The following is a 16,866-nucleotide window of genomic DNA, read 5'->3' as shown; positions in this document are numbered from 1 at the left end:
ACTATAGCATTCGGCGGATCTCTGTCTCCCGGAAGGATTTGACCTCGTCCAGGTTACTCCACCAGTCGAAAAGATATGTCTCGCAGATCAGCTTAAACCATGGAGTAAAGGTAAGGTCCTTGTCCTCGAACATCACCCGCAATTCCTTGGCGGTAACGTATTTTGCGTCCTTAACTTCGTTGGGGTTGGCCGTCACCGTTGGTGCTGCCTTTATGAAGAGAATGTAATCAACTAGGAATCGTTAGGCAACTACTGAAACAAGAGTGAAACCGACATACTTTCATGTTCTCCCCAGAGGCCATCACTTGGCGCCTTGTAATGGATTCTGGTCAAAAAGTGGAACTTATCTAATGGAACCTGGTCACTTGCAATGCCCAACTCCTGGTCCAACTTTCGCTGAGCGGCGCGCTTGACACCCATGATAGATGTAGGCAAGTCGTACCCAATCTCGGAAGGAATCGCGAGAGGATGCGAGCAGCAGGTGTTTGTCCACATGCCTGTATTATAACGCCGTTAGCATCTTCTGCATACGCGTCTACTAGAATATATTAAGCATACCTGGGAATGTGATTTTCTCGTCGGCGCGCTGTTGTAGCAGGAGCTTGTTCTCCTCGTTGAAAAGGAAGACGGAAAATGCTCGGTGAAGGAGACCATTGTTGATGTTACTCATGAGATGGCCTATCAAGAGCTGTTAACAAATGTGCGAATACGTTGTTATACCAACATTCACGTATAAACTAAGTAACTCGTTGCCACCGTCAAAGGTGCACGTAATTGACAGGAGCTAGCTATACGAATAGATGACGCGCATGTTTGTCGTGAGATTGCTAGTACAATCGATTGGGCGGCGCGTGAACAAAGAAATTTGACTCACAGGTTTTCTTGCTAGCGCTACCGCAGGGGATATCATTCCAGTCTAGAACAATGCAGACCTCTTCCATAAGACGGACCTGCTCTTCGTCATAGCCATCAAAGAGCTGAGCATCCTGCGCGGAAGGGCGCTCAGTCTGCATCGAGGCAGCGATGTCGGGGAAGAGGCGCAGGATGTTGTCCCTGGTAAGTGTGGTCTCGGTGATGGCACTCATTCGGGCTGCTAATTGGATATATAGAGTTGGACGGCAAGGAAGTGGGCGAGGTGTAGCCGTGAATTAGGAGTTGGAGGTGGACGACGAGCGAAGTAGAGAAATAACAATAGCGAGAAGGCGGCGGAGGACGCAAGAAGAAGCGGCGATTGTTGAAGGCGACAGACTGGAAACTATGATCCCCCCCGGCGTTTTTGCGACATTCACTCCCGAACTCCCCGAACTACGCGAACTACGCGAACTACACGAACACGAGCTCCATCAAAACCCGAGAGCCGCACAATACCCGCTTTTACAACCTTAACTGTAGAAGCCATTCTGGTATTTTATTTGCAGATCGTTGAATATAACAGGGACGAACATATGTTGCTGTCAATGTGGTCGTCAGTATGATTGTGTATGTTCTGGGATTAAATATATATATATGATGATATCCTTCTACCACTCGCATAATTGTACAGCGAATTTGCCGGATACCTTTCTGTACAAGAAAGACTCGTGCAAAGGTACTAGAATTGTGGTTCTTTTATTGATCAAATCGTCGATGGTGATTTGTGGGCTAATTCAAATTGGACTGATTAATTGCAGCAAAGTATTCGTAGTTATAATACTTATGTGTATCATAGTTAGCTGTTAACACGGCGCTGCGATTTTTCATGTGGATGGGCACCCCGCCGAAGCCGCACGTGAGGGCCTTCCCGACTAACGAGGCTCTTAACCCCGGTTCCTTTATCCCCAGCCTCTGAAAGACTATCCAACATTAAATATAACGACTATCCGACTATCGCCTCGAATAAAACCGGTAACAACCACACCAACCCGCCATCGGCCGCGTCGTCGATGGCTTATCATCAAACGATGTTCTATCCGCTTGTGCAGCCGCCACGGGCCGCTACCATAGACCATCTCAGGTCGTCGAGCCAGCCGTTGCTACACACGACTGTCAATGCCAACGGACAGTCGCCGCCACCGAGTCGCCGCAGCGCCGTGACGACCACAGCAACCACCGCATCCACCGCCTCGCCGGTTCGCGGACCCACAATGTTGCCCAGTCCTGCGCGCAACGCTCAACCCACCACAGAAACCTGCATGACCTTCTTTGTCGCCGACATCGACGGATTGCGGTATCTACGGGGCTCGGACGCGCAATATGTTGACTGCCTCGATGGTAAGCCAAAAACAATCACCGTCACTGGCTACGAGGTGTACATCATCGAGCAATGGGCCTGCGCGCGCTGCTACAGCTCGTCGATCATCAGCTACACCGGCAACCCAGAACATGTCGTCACCCTCGGCTCAATCACTGTGCCCAAGGACCGCGACCTGTGGTCTAAGAGACTGCGAGCATATGTCGAAGACCTCTCGAAAATGAACGCGCGCCCGAAATCATGCGACCAGCTCGGCACACTCTTCGTCACAAACCTGTCATCGTTCCAGTCCGGATTGACGCTGATCAACGTACCCGACGGTAATGCGTCGAAGCACAGCAACGACTTCATTGTTAACGAAAACTTGCGACGGATGGGTTGTGGCGGTCGCTCGGGAATAACACTCAACAAACCGGCAGATGCCAGTCGCGACAAGTTTTACCAGATATATCGCTTAAGCGACCATGTGCCTTTCGAGAATGCAGTTATAAATATCGTCAAGCTTGTACAGGTGTCACTATACTACTTTGGTCTATTCCGGCGGTATGATATAAATGGACTACTCTGCGACTTGACCGAGAGCGCGATCAACGCTTGGTGGCACGATATCGGCGTGCCTCATTATCGCGTCGATCCTGCCGATAAAGTACTCGGACCTACCACAATCGCTGCAATCCTTGGAATGGTTGTCGGATGTCGCCATCGATTAAACGCAGCTGGTGCCCAAGTCGCTAAAGATCCATTCGACGTTGCAGGATTTCGGCAAGGTATCGTCACGTTCCAGCGACAGCAAAAATTAAGCAAGACCGCGAAACTCGATGGCCCAACCCGCGATAAGCTTTTGCGCTTCACCGGCAAAATTTCGGCCTCGGAGCGGTTTGCGTTAACAAAAGTCGTTAAGACAACCGTCCAAGATTTGTCAGGCATGCACACGCAAAACGCCATCGACGTCGAAACGACAGACTATGATCGGTTTATCGAGAACATTTACGGCCACTCGCTCCGTTATCTCTGGCTCGGCAAAATGAACTCCAAATTTGCGCGGCAAATTAGAAACTCCAAGTATGCCAATGTCATCGATGACGCCGTTACGAGTAACGGTAACGGTAATGCGGTCGCCCCGTTGGTATCATCGGCTATGAATGCTTCAGGACTTTCGAATTCATATCAAACGCCCCGACGACCGTTGCTCCGGTCTTCCACGGCACCTGGATCTGTGCGTGGAACATATGGAGAAGATAGCAGTTCCTTGCTTCCTACGTCTGCCCGTGTTGCTACATCTTCAGCCTCAGACGCTGTTGTTGAGAACGAATCGGACCGGGGCGAGGACGAATTCGAAGAGAACGAGAACTACGATACTGAGGGCCAGGCATTCGTTGCAGATGGGAACCACTATCCTTCGTCTTCATCACATGTCTCAGCTTATGACGACGTTCCCGCATTCGTACGATATCATCGCAACAGACGCATTAACCGCGAAGAGACGCAGCCCTTAAGGCGTGATATTAAGACAGCAATGCGCAGGGGTAAAGTCCGGACAGACGAAGCTATCCGCTCGGGCGTAAACAAATTGACCGGAAACCTGCGACGTCGCCGTGACGAGCAGCATCAGACTTCGGTTCTGGCCACAGAGAGAGGAAGTAAACGAATCACTGCACTGGTGGAAAACGATAATACTGCTCTGTCCGCGGGAACATCCACACCACCGTCCACCGCTACCGATGGTTCAACGCCGACTGATGTGGACCCTAAGGGACGCGATGAAGTCGACCTTATTATCCCGGAAAGGGACGAGGACGAGGAAGTGGAAGAGGAAGAGGAAGATGAATACGACCAGGACTACGACGATGACATTGAAGAGAGTGAATATCTAGAAGAACGCGATCGTGTGCACAGTAGTGGCCGATTACAGCCAAGATCGATTCAATCGGGCGGCAGTCGTAATGGATCCGAACTTGCCGTCAACGACGCTGGAAGCAGTAACGGCCATTCAGCCTCAACCGCGCAATCTTTCAACGACGACAGTCAACGGTTAGAAGCCATCGAAAATGAGCTTATGATTTATCATGATGCACGGAGTTCTAATTCGCTATCGCTCGGTCCGCGCACCGCTAGGTCATGTTTCGATCTCGTCGAACTTGCAGCGCAGCAAAATAATTTCAGCAAGTCCGTTGTCGCTCTTGGCGGCATCTCCGTCAACGAGCATTCATCTATTCGAGTCTGCGGTGGCCCATTTGCCGCGGATATCGATGTCAGCAACAAAGTCGTGCGCAGGGCTAGTTTTTCGGTCGTCGAGCCACTCGTGTCGCGATGGGACGCTCAGTGGGATTACCCAACAGAGTATATATTTAGACTTCTTGAGCGCGTAAAAGCCGTGCAACAGTGGAGCGAATCGCATGTCAAACGAGCTGAAGTATATTTCCCACTGGGTTCTATCCAATAAGCGTATACTAATATCGGTTTTAGAGTATTCGCGATGATTACGCCCTTCAGATGGCAGACCTTGCTCTGTTTCACGAACATGCTATCACCGAATCGGATGCCATCCAACAAGCATACCACCATGCCATTCAACGAGAGGGATATCTTGCAAACGGAATCCGGGATCTCGACATGGAAGCGGCACGCTTGCAGTACGAAGTCCGAACTCTTGATGCAAAGTTAGACGATCTAGATGAATCCGTCGACTCTTTTGGTGCTAAGATTGAAGGAATGGAAAGCAGATTGCAGGCCCTTCGTCGGAGACCAGGTCAGAAGGACAATAAAGCTCCAGCACAGTTGAATGGTAAGGAGAATAAGTCAATTAATGGTGGGAATGGCAAACATGAATGCTCGTGATTGTATATATGTATTTACGGTGTAAGGATTGGTAACTGGGATTGGCGATTTATTAAGGAATATATTACGTTCGCATTAAATATAAAAAGTAATGATAGCGCAAATCGTAGTGTGCTACCAGAGACATCGAAGCGAGAATGTTTCTGAGTTTATCTCGGCTCCTCGGCTCTGCCTTGATGACGTTCTCCCAACTCTCAGATCATGCAGGTTTCGAATGACGATATACACATTTTAGTTTACACCTGCAATTGCACTCGCATATATATTCAATATGGCCTCACCGAGCAGCCGGACACTAAAGCAAGAATTTAACTACGCGTTGTCTCAATACGTGAAGCTCGTCAGCGGCATGTTAGACACCACAGTAGTTACCGCGACCGCATCCAGTACTTCCGCCTCGTTCAGTTTCCCAGAATACGACACCTCGCGTTCCGAAACTTACCAAAATACACTAAAGCAAGCAATTTCCTCGTTTGAATCCGCAAAACTTAAATCTGAGCACCTCTCGATCTTCAGCGTGAACGAATCAGTTGAAGACATCGCAACAATTGATCTCCCGTACTTAGTCATCGACTACTACCTTGCGACTTTGACAGACAAGATTTACACCGCCTCCTTACCTGCCCGAAAACTGCTGGCATTGAAATCAAAGGGGCTATATCTTTCATTCCTGACGCTGTGCGATTCGTACGGGTTGTTGGACAGAGACGCCGCTAGGCTGCTGCACGCGATACTGGAAGTGCCTGTTGACACGCCGATTTTCGCCACGGCTCATGCACGCGGGTTTTCCGATCCGGGTGCGCAGCGGATGGCCAAGGTCGCGAAGTTTAAGCGGGAAAAGGAGATAGAGAAGAAGGTTAAAGACCTGCGTTCCCGGCAGCTTGATGAGAAAGAGGCGGATGAGAATGATGAGGTTGCGAGGGACTTATACTTGAAGCAGGTCGCTTTGTTTGTCGAGCGCGCGTTTAATGCGTTGCAGGCACTCGATTCGGAATTGGAGATCTTGGCGTTTGCGGCCGATAGACCTTCGCCCTTGGCACCTCCGAAGCCACCAGTTGAAGAATCTCGGAGCAAGGAGGATGATTATTCGGAGCGAGTAGATGCGCCGTTACGGGCTAGCCAACCTATACTGAGAGCGGACGGGAAGGTCAATAGGCCATTCACGATTGTGTCTTCTCGGGATCAAATTAAGAAGGGCGTGTTCAAGCCCGATTACGTTTTGCCGACAATGACAATTGACGAGTACCTTGAGGAAGAACGGAGAAGGGGCAATATCATTGAAGGCGGCGGTCCAGAGTCCGAGAAAAAGGTCGAGAAGGATGAGGATAATGAAGAGAACGACAAAGAGACGTACAGACTGCGGAAATGGGATGAGTTTACCGAAGCGAATCCAAGGTATGTTGAGCGACTCGCATATGGACTCGGCATTCTAACATTGGTTTTAGAGGTTCAGGAAACACACTCAATCGAGGATAAATCAAATAATGGTCAAAAGATAAAATTCACTCATAATGTACAATAGCATCTATTTTCTATATTTCTTTGCCTTCTCAGACCAACTTGGCTCAACTCCCTCTAGATCTGACGCACGAACACTATCCCAATTATCTAACGTGCACTTAACCAAATTAAACAGAACTCTGTACCCAGAGCCATTTAAATGCAGGCCATCAACAGTGAATTTTGCTATCTTGAGAGCGGCATCCTCTGTAACAGGATTAGTCTCGTCAAAAATGGTCTTGTTCGAGTCGTAGCCCGCGGCATCCACTAACTCGCCGAACAAATCGATCTTCCTCACGACGTTTTCGTCGTCAGAGTACTTTAGCAATGCATCAACATATTCCTTTGTCGCAGCTTGCGTGCGATCCGTACCTTTCGTACGCATTGTCGACATAGCTAATCCCGTTTTACTAATTGGCGCAGGCGAAACCAGTAATATACGAGCATTGGCAAAATTTCGCTTAATCTCACCAACATAAGTCCTCACATTCGCCTCAAATTCCGGAACAGGAACATGATGTTCGGTAAACTCTAAGCACGAATCATTTGTCCCCAACCACAATATAAACAATAGCACCACGTCCTCGTCATAGTGCTTCAATTCGAGGATAATTCTGTCCAATTGGGAGCGCATCCATGTGGAATTGTACCCTGAGAGCCCGCGATTCAAGATATCCGCGCGTCGACCATAATAGTTTGCCAGTGCGGCAGGAAAACAAAATTCAAATTGAGGATTCCATGATAATTCAAATTGCGAATCGCCAATCAACACGACTTTTTTGTAAACAGTCGCTCCTGCAAGTGGCGGCATAGTGCTGGTAGGTCGACAACTGGGAATTTGCGTGTCCTTCCGGACCCCAACGACGAGTCGATGCGAATTGGCTGTTCCGGATCGCCCTCAGATAGCTATTGTAGGTGACTCTCAACAATGGCATGAATAAGAGCTAACTACCAATGAAATGCTGAAATGTCTACTCGGCTGCGCCTACATCATTTCCGGATTTTGCGGAGCAGGGTATTTGAAGGATAGCTACCCGAACAATGACGGTGGTATGCTTCTGGCGGATAAATTCAAGCGTTGGAGAATATGTCCACGTAATCACAAGAATACCACCAGGTGTACGACCACTGATCGCTTCCGTGCACCGGCTGAACTTTGAGTTTTAGTGTACCAAATTATTATTTCTCAATGTTCACCTATTGGTTTAAGATTTTTATGATTCTAACCTATTAACAGATAAAAATTCAGTGTGAATGGTCCGAATGAACGTAGCAAGGGATGAATATGATACAATTTATAATCCTCAATCGCACATAAAAGTCAAATATATACAGTTTAATATCCTGGTCCTAGCATTTTTTTCCCTTATCCAAATAAACCCACTATTGCAGTCTAATGATTGATACAGAAAGAAAGAATAGAAGTACAAGTAAATCATTAAATTTACACACCCTCACTGCGGTTCGACAGTGAGTCATTTTCTGCGTCTGTACTAACAGGCAAAGATGAGTGTTCTTGCGGCGAATGCTGGACCGTTCTCCTAGGTGGGAGAGGAGGTGCAGTGGCCTCTGGCTCTAGCACGTCTCGTAGGACGAAATCCATGTTCATACCAATATCTTTCAACTGCTCAGTTTGTTTCTTCGTCAATGCTACCGCACGCAAAAATGCTTCCGACTGAGGTTTGATTCCGTCCATGTTCGTAGCGAAGAAACTAGCATAGTGTTCAACATGTCGATAAGTCCAATCGACAATCCTGGAAGCCATGGCATTGGCGGTAAAACAGTCTTTATAAATCGCAATCGTGGCCTTGATAAGGGTGAACGTAATTGTCGCAACCTGGGCGATATAGAAAGGGATATCTTCCGGATTCTTCCGAATCTGGTCTACACGTCGGGCAATAATGCCACTGCGAGCTTGAAGAAACTTAGTCCTTGCCTCGTCATCGTAGCCCAGCCTTAGTAACAGATTGGTGGTTGCAATAACTTGTCTTCGCGGTGTAAATTCTGAGACTAAATCATACGCAAGAATGTCAAACACCTGGTCGGCACGTTCTTTGATTTCTGGATCAACCTCTTCCTCTGACTTGTTTGATTTCACTAGGCTCCAGTCAGCAGGCTAAAAAAATCGTCAACAAGCATCAAGACGTACATGCTGTGATAATGTCAATTGCTGCGTCCGTCCGTCGATGCGCAATCAAAACGTCCAATTCCATAAGGAGCTCTTCAGAAATTGCACTGGACTTCCCGGATCCATCCTTCACCTTACCGTTCACATTGCCCACCGATTTCGGAGATGGCGACTGGAATATTTCTCTATTCTCTGGAATAGGACCTGAAGCCAGCACTGGACTCGGTACGACACTGCTTGCAGTACTCGCTTGCGAATTGTTTCGTTGCCGCGTTGTCCGTCGCCTTAAAATTGGCATATCTACTGTCTCCTCTTTATTGCCGTCTTTCGGCCCAGCTGTGCTATCACTGTCTTTGTCGCTTATATGCATATCGACCACTAATGAAGACAGCTCGTTCATCATGTTCCTTGTACTTCTGATCTCTTGTTCCAGCGTCTTTATCTCTGATGAAATTAAAACGAATTGACTGTAGCTGTTGAACAAGTTCCGTTGCATATCTTTCGATATCTGTTCCTGTGTCTGCCGTAATTTGTCTAGATAATCTCGCACTTGGTAGTCCGCGGAGTCTATAAGTTGAGTCTGAACGTATCTATGTGGATCGAACATCCCATCTTGAAAGTCCTTGACCGGGATAGGATAATTCTTCTCGTCCAACCCCGGCAATACCGGCAAATCGTGCTCTCGCGCAGACCTGAGCGTCTGTACCGATTGTGACGATGTTCCCGATACAAGAGTAGGCTGTCGAGAGGAAAACGTCGGATCGGCGGATCGTGATGTATCTGTTCTGGTTGCCGACGGCAGTGAGGACGGTAAATGTGGATACGACGATTCCGCTATTGTCGGTATATTCTCCGGAGCAAGGAGTCCATTCTTGTATTTCTCTTTCTCGCCTTTCTTCTTGTGTTTTGATGATCCGAAGCCTGAGGCAGGAAACCGCGTTGAATACCGCTTTAGTAAGGTGCCAACCTACTGCCTATAAGTACCATTCACAAGTTGTTGTCCAGCAACGGTCAGATGTACCTTCTCATGATAATCCTGCTCCGGTCCAGTAGCACCCAATCCCTTCACGTTGGACGACATCGATGGGATAATTGACTGCCGGGGATTATGAGTTCCAGCGGCAGACACATTGCCCACCGTTGGCCTCCGTTTCCTGCGCGGCTTATGCTCCTTCGATTCCTTCGCCTTGACTTCAGGGATTACATTCATATTGACGTGTTTGTAAGGAATGTGTAGGTGAGGGTAATCTGTTGCGAGATAACGTGTGTCGTGGACTGCCAGTGTGTTGCCGAGTTCGTTTTGGCTTGTGATCGCTTGAGTTCCTTCCAGAGCCGCGCGATTGCGCACTGCAAGGAAGTTAAATTGACGCGTAACTGAATGACAGTGTGTTTATGATTATATTAGTCTACGAGTACAGGCTGCGGTCGAAAGAATGGGACTATCTCTATAAATCAAAGGCACTAATAATTGCAATAGGTGAATCAGATCCTAAATCAGTTGACGCCGTACGTACTCTACTTGACGCGTATAAATGTACAACATTAATTTACACTTGCAATGCCCCGATTTCCCATTGCCAAAAAAATATTTACAAAATCTAAAAATTTAACCGCGAGATTATATCACAAAGCAGGTGCGAAGGTCGGAGTCGCATCTGAATCCTTTTTCTTTTTCTTCTTCGTCTTGTTCTTCGGGACGGTTGTTGTGACTACAACCGGCTTCTTGAGAAGTTCTGCAAGTTCCTTTGGATCAAATATCGTGTCGCAAATTGCGCAGCTACCATCCGCTGGGGGTTGGCAATATACTACAATCATTAGTGTAAATAATCTTCGAAGCTTTTCTAGTAGAAGGCGTACTTGATAGACAAATATTGCAAACGTAACCTATATCCACGATCCGGTTATGACAAAAGCACGCGGCGCGAAAGTCAATGCTCGACTGTGTAGGTATAATTAAATGCTTCCGTAATGCACGATCTGGTAAGAAAGCTGTCATCAAGTATTGTATCATCCCTCGAGGATGTTCCAAGTGCATGTACACTCCACCAGTCGTATCCGCAGCTTGTTGAAGAAAGACCGTATCGTTGCCAATCTTGCAAATATCAATCGGAACTTTCTATAGGCCCTGTTAGAAAGTAAGCGAAAAAGAAAGGTCGCTAAAAGGATACAGACCATTTTCTGCGCTGCAAAGATACAATTCATGATTGGAACATACTGTGATGCCAGATCAGAGCAGACGCTGACAACCATTATCCTTGCCCGCACCTTCGGACCGTTGTCGTTTACCCCACCAACGAGACGGTTAATATATGCTAGCGAAGTACTCAATGCGCCCGATATTAAAGTAGCGTCCGATATCTTTCCGTTGTGCTCGATATCTGACGCTGACGTACCCAGTAACAACAACTCGAGCTGTTTCATTACGCTTTCATTCACAACTCGAAACTGACGATACATCGACGCATCATTCAGCGTTCCATTGTCTCCGTTACTCTGTACATTTGTAATCATCTCTTCTGAACTCTCCGTACCGCTCGTTGCTGTCGATTTCGGTACCAATTTACTGTAATCCTCGCCTGGGACCGGGTATAAGTATTTGACGCAATTCGTGTGAGAGGCAATAACTGCAACCTCATTCGAATGATTCAGCGCGAGATGTGAGTTTATGAATATCAGCAGCGAAGCGACCGCCTCATGTAACGATATTGCAGGTGATTGGGCGCCCCATCCAAGTGGGCTTGTGTCGAGAATGAGAACCAGAAGCGAGGGTAGTTCCTCTTCTGCTTCGAGTCAGTTGACTGACGCGTCGAATCGATGTAGCAGACATTCAACTTACCTAGTTCAGACGCAAACCCCGCTTGTGGAACGTGGGACGATCCATCGACGGCGTTCATAGTGAGAACGGCGGCATATGAAATGTGGAGAGGATGTGAAGCGAAATTCGATACATGGTATCATAGCCGTAATCGGCGAAAGCCGCACCAGAAATACTGTACTTTCTAATGGACTCTCATCCTAACTCATTTATGTAAAAAAAAAATTTATACTTAAAGAGCGCTTCATTGCCTTCATTTATTCACATCCAATAACTAATCTCAAATTAAATATCTACCACTATGATGGAACTGTCATCCAATTGCCTTCAATGGGCCAACACTACAATCATACTAATTTAAACCCCGCATTCGCATGCATTATGATCGCAATGGCTAAATGATTCTTCGATTACGTACATATCTGTCGTTATCGCCATTAGATGTCATCGTTGTATTGTAGTCAAAGTTTAGCAACTGCTCATGACAACGACCATATCATGACCGCTACATACTGTACAAATTATTAAATATTGATTAATATTACAAAACTTGACTATATTAAAACCAGAATACTCCCGTTAATATATTACCAACGAACGGCTACCCAAAAACCATTCGCACAACCTATCCACATCTATACTAGGCCGCAAGCAAAACCCGCCAAAAAACCAAATTATGGCTGTAAAATATGCTCACATTTTTCATGCAAATTTGACAAAAACTGTGACCCGAGTCATGTAGACCTTATGAACTGTATGTTGTGGCTACCCCCAAACTTAATCGGTCATACCCTTATTGGACATGGCTTAATAGTCGTCCCGCTGGACCTTGTTGTCCAGGTGGAGCTCCGGTGTGCTCGAGCTATTAATCTCCTCATATGGAGGCGGGACAGTATCACTGTTATCTGCGACGGCATCACTGTTGCTTGGACCGGCAGCAGAATCAACGTGAGCAGGCTGGACGGGGACGGAAGCAGCTGGTGGGTAGACGCCGGTCTGCTGTTGGGCTTGTGCAGCAGGGGCGGGCGAGTTGTGAGAGAAGACGTTCGGGACCTGTTGTGGGATAGGCGAGTATACAAACTGTTGGCGGCTGTAGAAGGTGGTGAAACCAGGTGCAGACTGGTGCCGACGGCTGTAGTCCTGGGACTCTAGATCTGTAGACTCAATAAATGGCTCTTCTGGAAAGCGCGCAATGATGTACCATGAGTGCTACTTGTCGTTAGTAGAGTGAATTGAAAAACACTGCGATAACAGATTTTGTACCAATAAACCAGGAATAAAACCCAGCATGCATAAAGCGATATTGATGAGAGAGTCTACGGAACAGATACCGCGCTTGATCCAGACAGGCAAGGGAGGGAAGAGGATGGCGAGAAGGATGAGTATGATATCGGCAGAACAGCAGAAGAGACACATATTGTGGTGGTTATTTGGTAGTGTAGATGCGATTTGTATAGATTAGAGCTGAGAAATAGATACCAATTTGAGAAGTTACTGTAAAAAGAAAAGCGAGTACCAAGGCACGGCTTGATATAAAATAGTGATTGCTTCGTTAGTTTTAAGCGGCGCAGTTAAAAAAACGTATGACGCAGCCTGCAGCTTTTTGACGCGGCTAGCATCGTTTCGGCTTAGCCCCGCTTTGAATGCGAATCCGAGCCCTGTGCCCAGACTCACAAGTCACAAATACAACTTCTGTGACTTTTAGTCCCTGACTTAAACAATTTTGGATCGTTGGTAATTTCAATCCTCTTCTTCGCTCATCTCTCCTGTTTCCGGCAATTTTCCGCTATGCCCTCAATATTTCTGTCTCTAGCGCGATAAAATTCCTCTATATCAGGAGTTATTCAAGTTATCGCTTGCCATAACAACAACGATAATTAACTTTAGATACAAACAATCATGCTCTATCTTTACAAAATGCAAGTACCCAACGCCATTACTACTCAACCAAAAATTCTACCTGTTCCATCACACCTCTGCCAAAGAAGTCGCTAACAACCTTGAACTTATCGTCTCCCTCCTCCAAAGTCGCCTTAAACAAATCGTGTCGATCCGCCATGTCGTCTTGCGCGCGTCTGATCGCGCGGATCGTGGCATTATTTGGTGCACACTGCGGGCACTCCGTGTCCTCATTGACGTCGTTCAAGCATCGTCTGTGGTACGAATGTTTGCACATGAAATGCACAGTAGGAAGATCCAATGGTGCTCCGCAGCTTGCGCATCGCGTCGACTGGAACACGCGAGGCTCCGTCTCCAGCTCTCGGATTTCATCTAGCTTGGCCTTCGTCTCTTGCCTGTACGATTCAGTTAGACGGCGGTTGGTTTCAATCTCTTTCTTCTCTCGCTCAATAATCTCAGACAAGTATCCCCTCACGATCCCCACTGTCGCAACAGCATTGACACTCAATGCTTGAATAACTTGGAGCGGTGCCATAAGTCCTTCTCGCTCGATCTTCTTCAACACCTGGACGAGCTCATCGGACGCCACAGCCATGACCTCTGGAGAAGACGTGAAATAAGACAGCGCCAAAGGATACAATTCCGGCTCCTCGTCACCATACTTGTGCAAAGTCTGGATTGCACCAAGCGTGTCGTTAACTGCCACGGATGATCTGAAAATATCGATATACAAATTCTCCCGTTCGCGCACCAATATTCGGCCATCTCTAAACGAGTATAGGTGGGACAGTAGCAACACATTTGACTGATCAATCGGCGCGTTAAATCCCGTTATCAGCACTTTACTCTTCTCTTCCCACTTCTGCTTCTCATCTTCTGTCGTACTAGCTTCTGCTCGCTGAAGATACATCTCGAATAAAGTCGTGCACATATCAGCCTCGTCGCTGGCTTGTCCACCAACAACACGATGATGTGCTATGCAGGCTTCCAAAAAGACAATCAATTCCTCCGGCCGATCCACAAAAGTAGCGAACGCTGTACGCGGTTTCGGTATCTTGTAATCAGGAACAGCTATGTCTGAGGCGAAAACGCGAGGATCCATAGTTCCCGGTGCATTGGCAACTGAATCATTGCCACTTGGTAATACCCCGCCGACCATCGCGCTAGACAGTTTACCAACGTTGCTTGTAATCGTACTCATAATACTCGGTGCAGGCTCGCCTGCTGCCCCAGACAACACCGATGCCGGCCGGGTGCCAGCCATGTATGGTATCAAATTCTTGTAATTTTGAAAACCAAGCATGGGAGATGTAGGACGCTGTTGTTCATTTCCTAGAACAGCTGTGGCTGTGGGATCAAATTCACCCACATTCGCAATCTTTCGTACAGTGTATCTGCCAGTGAAATAGTCGATGAATAGAGACGTCGTCTCACTTGGAACGTTTTGCAGCAGAACACGTCCGTATCGACAAAGATTGTAGTACATATCCTCTGCAGGAAGACTTCGGATGAAGCGTAGGCCGGATCTGTAATCGTCAAGATCTTGTAATGTAATATCGACAACAAGATCGTTCTGCCCGTGCTTCTCGGCCAAATACGCAGCTTGTTGGAAATATCCCCCCTGCCGACACATCTGAATTGCCGTGTCAAGATCAAATTTCAAGTTGTCTCCTTCAGATTTGATAAATGTTTCCAATTTCTCCGTGTCCTTCAACTTTGCGTAACAATTCAGAAGTAACGTGGTGTGATCAGCTGTAGCGATACCGCGGTTGTGCAATTCCTCCAAGTATGACGTCAAATTGTATATTCTTTGCGAATCAAGGTACTTTCTGATAACTTGACTAGCTTCACCGCCATCAATCGCCTTAATATATTGGACCATAGCTTCATCATAATCGCCCTTGTCGTACAAATAGTCGCCATACTTCTTATAGATCACTAGCACGCGCTTTTCGTCAGCGCCGGCGTTCATTGCAAGTGTTAATGCAAGACTGTAAAGATTTCGTTGATACAATATATCCAGTTTCGACTGTAGATCCCTTTCTTGGTGACGATACAATTGGCCGTCACCACCCAGCACATACAAGTCGCCCCATTCTGCAAAAATCGCTTTCACTCCATCCACAAATTGACCGGTGTATGCAACAAACTTATTTTCCGTATCGAGGATGGTGAATTTCGTGGTATCAAACGGATCATCACGCGAAGGAACACTTCCTACAAATCGACGCAGTGTAGATTGAACGCTAGCGTCAGAAGATGCTGCCGAGAGTGAGACAGTTACCAAGTACGACTTGTACAAAAAAATACTATCTTTCGGTCCATCGTACATGTAGCATGGACCTCGTCCATATGGCGTATAGAAATAAATAGCATCATCTCTTGCTACTAAAATCTCGCCTGTTGCCTTCTTCAGCGCCATGCATCCGGAACCGCAGCCTTTTTCTTCCAATACACGAGCGGGCTGTCCCTGATTTTTACCACTTGTGAAAACTGTGAGAATTCGCGTGGTCGTTGCAATGTAAAGAAACGACGTCTTGCTGGCTTCATAGAATGCTAAACCAGTGACAGGGTCTGAGCTTTCAAAAATTACTTTCTGCTTCAACCCTTTGTCGTTGACCAGGTCGCCTCGAATGAGAATGACATTTCCATTAGCCAATCCTAATGCTATTGAGGAGAGATCACTTGAGACAGCGAATGAAGTAATCTAAGCAGTCAGCCAATATGCCAAATGACGAGTTACGATATGCATACCTCCCATATCTTCTTCATGTGGATGGTTATTGAAGCATTGCACTTCGGTCCGGTCGTCTTTTTGTCCGGCTTGTCAAGCGACCATAACCGAATCTGCGGCTCCATATTCTCAATTTCCTAGCCGCAATGAGCAAATGTTCCAACTCACTCGAAAACCAACGCATTACATACAGCTACAGTAAAAAGATTCGGTGTCCCATCTAATTGCGTCATGTACGTAATGGCACCGCCATTTTCATGAGCCACGAACGACACTTGTAATTTTAGTGACCTAGAAACAATCTTGACCACTCCTTTGTTCGTCGCCAGGTATAGCGACCCCGAACCCGCACATACTGCGCTCACGTTTGGATCCTAATTTGATTATCAGCAATGCTGTCCCCACTTGCAACTCATCCCCTTTCGCAGTTCGTAACCTTGCAAATTCACATACAGAATAAAGCGGTCCATCTTCATCCGCAACCGACGGGTCCCTAATAGGGAGTGCATCGAAAAATGTAAACTGGCGCCACTATATTCCTGCAGGTTAGTCCTCTTCGCTTTGAGCCAAATATCACATCCCACATACCGCAGTGAGTACCATCGTTGTGCGCGAGCCAACAAACACTTTCCTGAGTCGTTATGCTACGCCGTTCCAGCGACTGGCTTAGATTGAGGATTGAAGCAATTGATTACAGATAATGCTGGTGAATTGGTAGTCCG

General features: G+C 47.1%; 8 protein-coding genes across 8 annotated transcripts; 2 read left to right on the top strand and 6 right to left on the bottom strand.

Annotated features, from left to right (window-relative positions):
• Window position 1: 1 nt before the first annotated feature.
• V1513DRAFT_459718 (NUDIX hydrolase domain-like protein) lies at window positions 2-1,085 on the bottom strand (the record flags this gene model as incomplete). The annotated part of the gene is made up of 4 exons (XM_066899782.1): window positions 2-231; window positions 279-497; window positions 559-678; window positions 875-1,085. 4 exons carry the CDS (start codon window positions 1,083-1,085, stop codon window positions 2-4), a joined length of 780 nt encoding a protein of 259 aa, XP_066752319.1.
• Window positions 1,086-1,473: 388 nt separating this feature from the next.
• Window positions 1,474-5,193, top strand: V1513DRAFT_449036 (uncharacterized protein). Its single transcript, XM_066898620.1, has 2 exons — window positions 1,474-4,643; window positions 4,697-5,193. Exons 1-2 carry the CDS (start codon window positions 1,923-1,925, stop codon window positions 5,066-5,068), a joined length of 3,093 nt encoding a protein of 1,030 aa, XP_066752318.1. The 5' UTR covers window positions 1,474-1,922; the 3' UTR covers window positions 5,069-5,193.
• Window positions 5,194-5,271: 78 nt separating this feature from the next.
• Window positions 5,272-6,661, top strand: V1513DRAFT_417845 (TAP42-like protein). The gene is made up of 2 exons (XM_066895880.1): window positions 5,272-6,463; window positions 6,514-6,661. The coding sequence occupies exons 1-2, from the start codon at window positions 5,340-5,342 to the stop codon at window positions 6,542-6,544; spliced, it is 1,155 nt and encodes a 384-aa protein (XP_066752317.1). The 5' UTR covers window positions 5,272-5,339; the 3' UTR covers window positions 6,545-6,661.
• V1513DRAFT_471771 (SGNH hydrolase-type esterase domain-containing protein) lies at window positions 6,594-7,870 on the bottom strand (the record flags this gene model as incomplete). The annotated part of the gene is made up of 2 exons (XM_066900160.1): window positions 6,837-7,870; window positions 6,594-6,773 (listed from the first exon to the last, which is right to left on the bottom strand). The coding sequence occupies exons 1-2, from the start codon at window positions 7,377-7,379 to the stop codon at window positions 6,594-6,596; spliced, it is 723 nt and encodes a 240-aa protein (XP_066752316.1). The 5' UTR covers window positions 7,380-7,870.
• A 142-nt stretch (window positions 7,871-8,012) lies between these two features.
• On the bottom strand, window positions 8,013-9,906 carry V1513DRAFT_459714 (Cullin repeat-like-containing domain protein; the record flags this gene model as incomplete). Its single annotated transcript, XM_066899781.1, has 3 exons — window positions 8,013-8,665; window positions 8,718-9,663; window positions 9,718-9,906. 3 exons carry the CDS (start codon window positions 9,904-9,906, stop codon window positions 8,013-8,015), a joined length of 1,788 nt encoding a protein of 595 aa, XP_066752315.1.
• Window positions 9,907-10,086: 180 nt separating this feature from the next.
• V1513DRAFT_417838 (TFIIH subunit Tfb4/p34) lies at window positions 10,087-11,751 on the bottom strand. The gene is made up of 4 exons (XM_066895879.1): window positions 11,533-11,751; window positions 10,869-11,476; window positions 10,554-10,812; window positions 10,087-10,501 (listed from the first exon to the last, which is right to left on the bottom strand). The coding sequence occupies exons 1-4, from the start codon at window positions 11,588-11,590 to the stop codon at window positions 10,320-10,322; spliced, it is 1,107 nt and encodes a 368-aa protein (XP_066752314.1). The 5' UTR covers window positions 11,591-11,751; the 3' UTR covers window positions 10,087-10,319.
• Window positions 11,752-12,318: 567 nt separating this feature from the next.
• On the bottom strand, window positions 12,319-12,927 carry V1513DRAFT_426551 (uncharacterized protein; the record flags this gene model as incomplete). The annotated part of the gene is made up of 2 exons (XM_066896173.1): window positions 12,319-12,720; window positions 12,775-12,927. 2 exons carry the CDS (start codon window positions 12,925-12,927, stop codon window positions 12,319-12,321), a joined length of 555 nt encoding a protein of 184 aa, XP_066752313.1.
• Window positions 12,928-13,023: 96 nt separating this feature from the next.
• Window positions 13,024-16,863, bottom strand: V1513DRAFT_449020 (uncharacterized protein). The gene is made up of 5 exons (XM_066898619.1): window positions 16,733-16,863; window positions 16,598-16,675; window positions 16,336-16,518; window positions 16,165-16,281; window positions 13,024-16,117 (listed from the first exon to the last, which is right to left on the bottom strand). Exons 1-5 carry the CDS (start codon window positions 16,745-16,747, stop codon window positions 13,451-13,453), a joined length of 3,060 nt encoding a protein of 1,019 aa, XP_066752312.1. The 5' UTR covers window positions 16,748-16,863; the 3' UTR covers window positions 13,024-13,450.
• Window positions 16,864-16,866: the final 3 nt, after the last annotated feature.

The sequence above is a fragment of the Lipomyces chichibuensis genome (genome assembly GCF_038497645.1).
Source record: "Lipomyces chichibuensis strain CBS 12929 unplaced genomic scaffold V1513scaffold_28, whole genome shotgun sequence".
Classification (NCBI taxonomy): domain Eukaryota; kingdom Fungi; phylum Ascomycota; class Lipomycetes; order Lipomycetales; family Lipomycetaceae; genus Lipomyces; species Lipomyces chichibuensis.
Note: the sequence above shows the minus strand (reverse complement) of the source record. Positions and strands in the feature narration are given on the sequence as shown.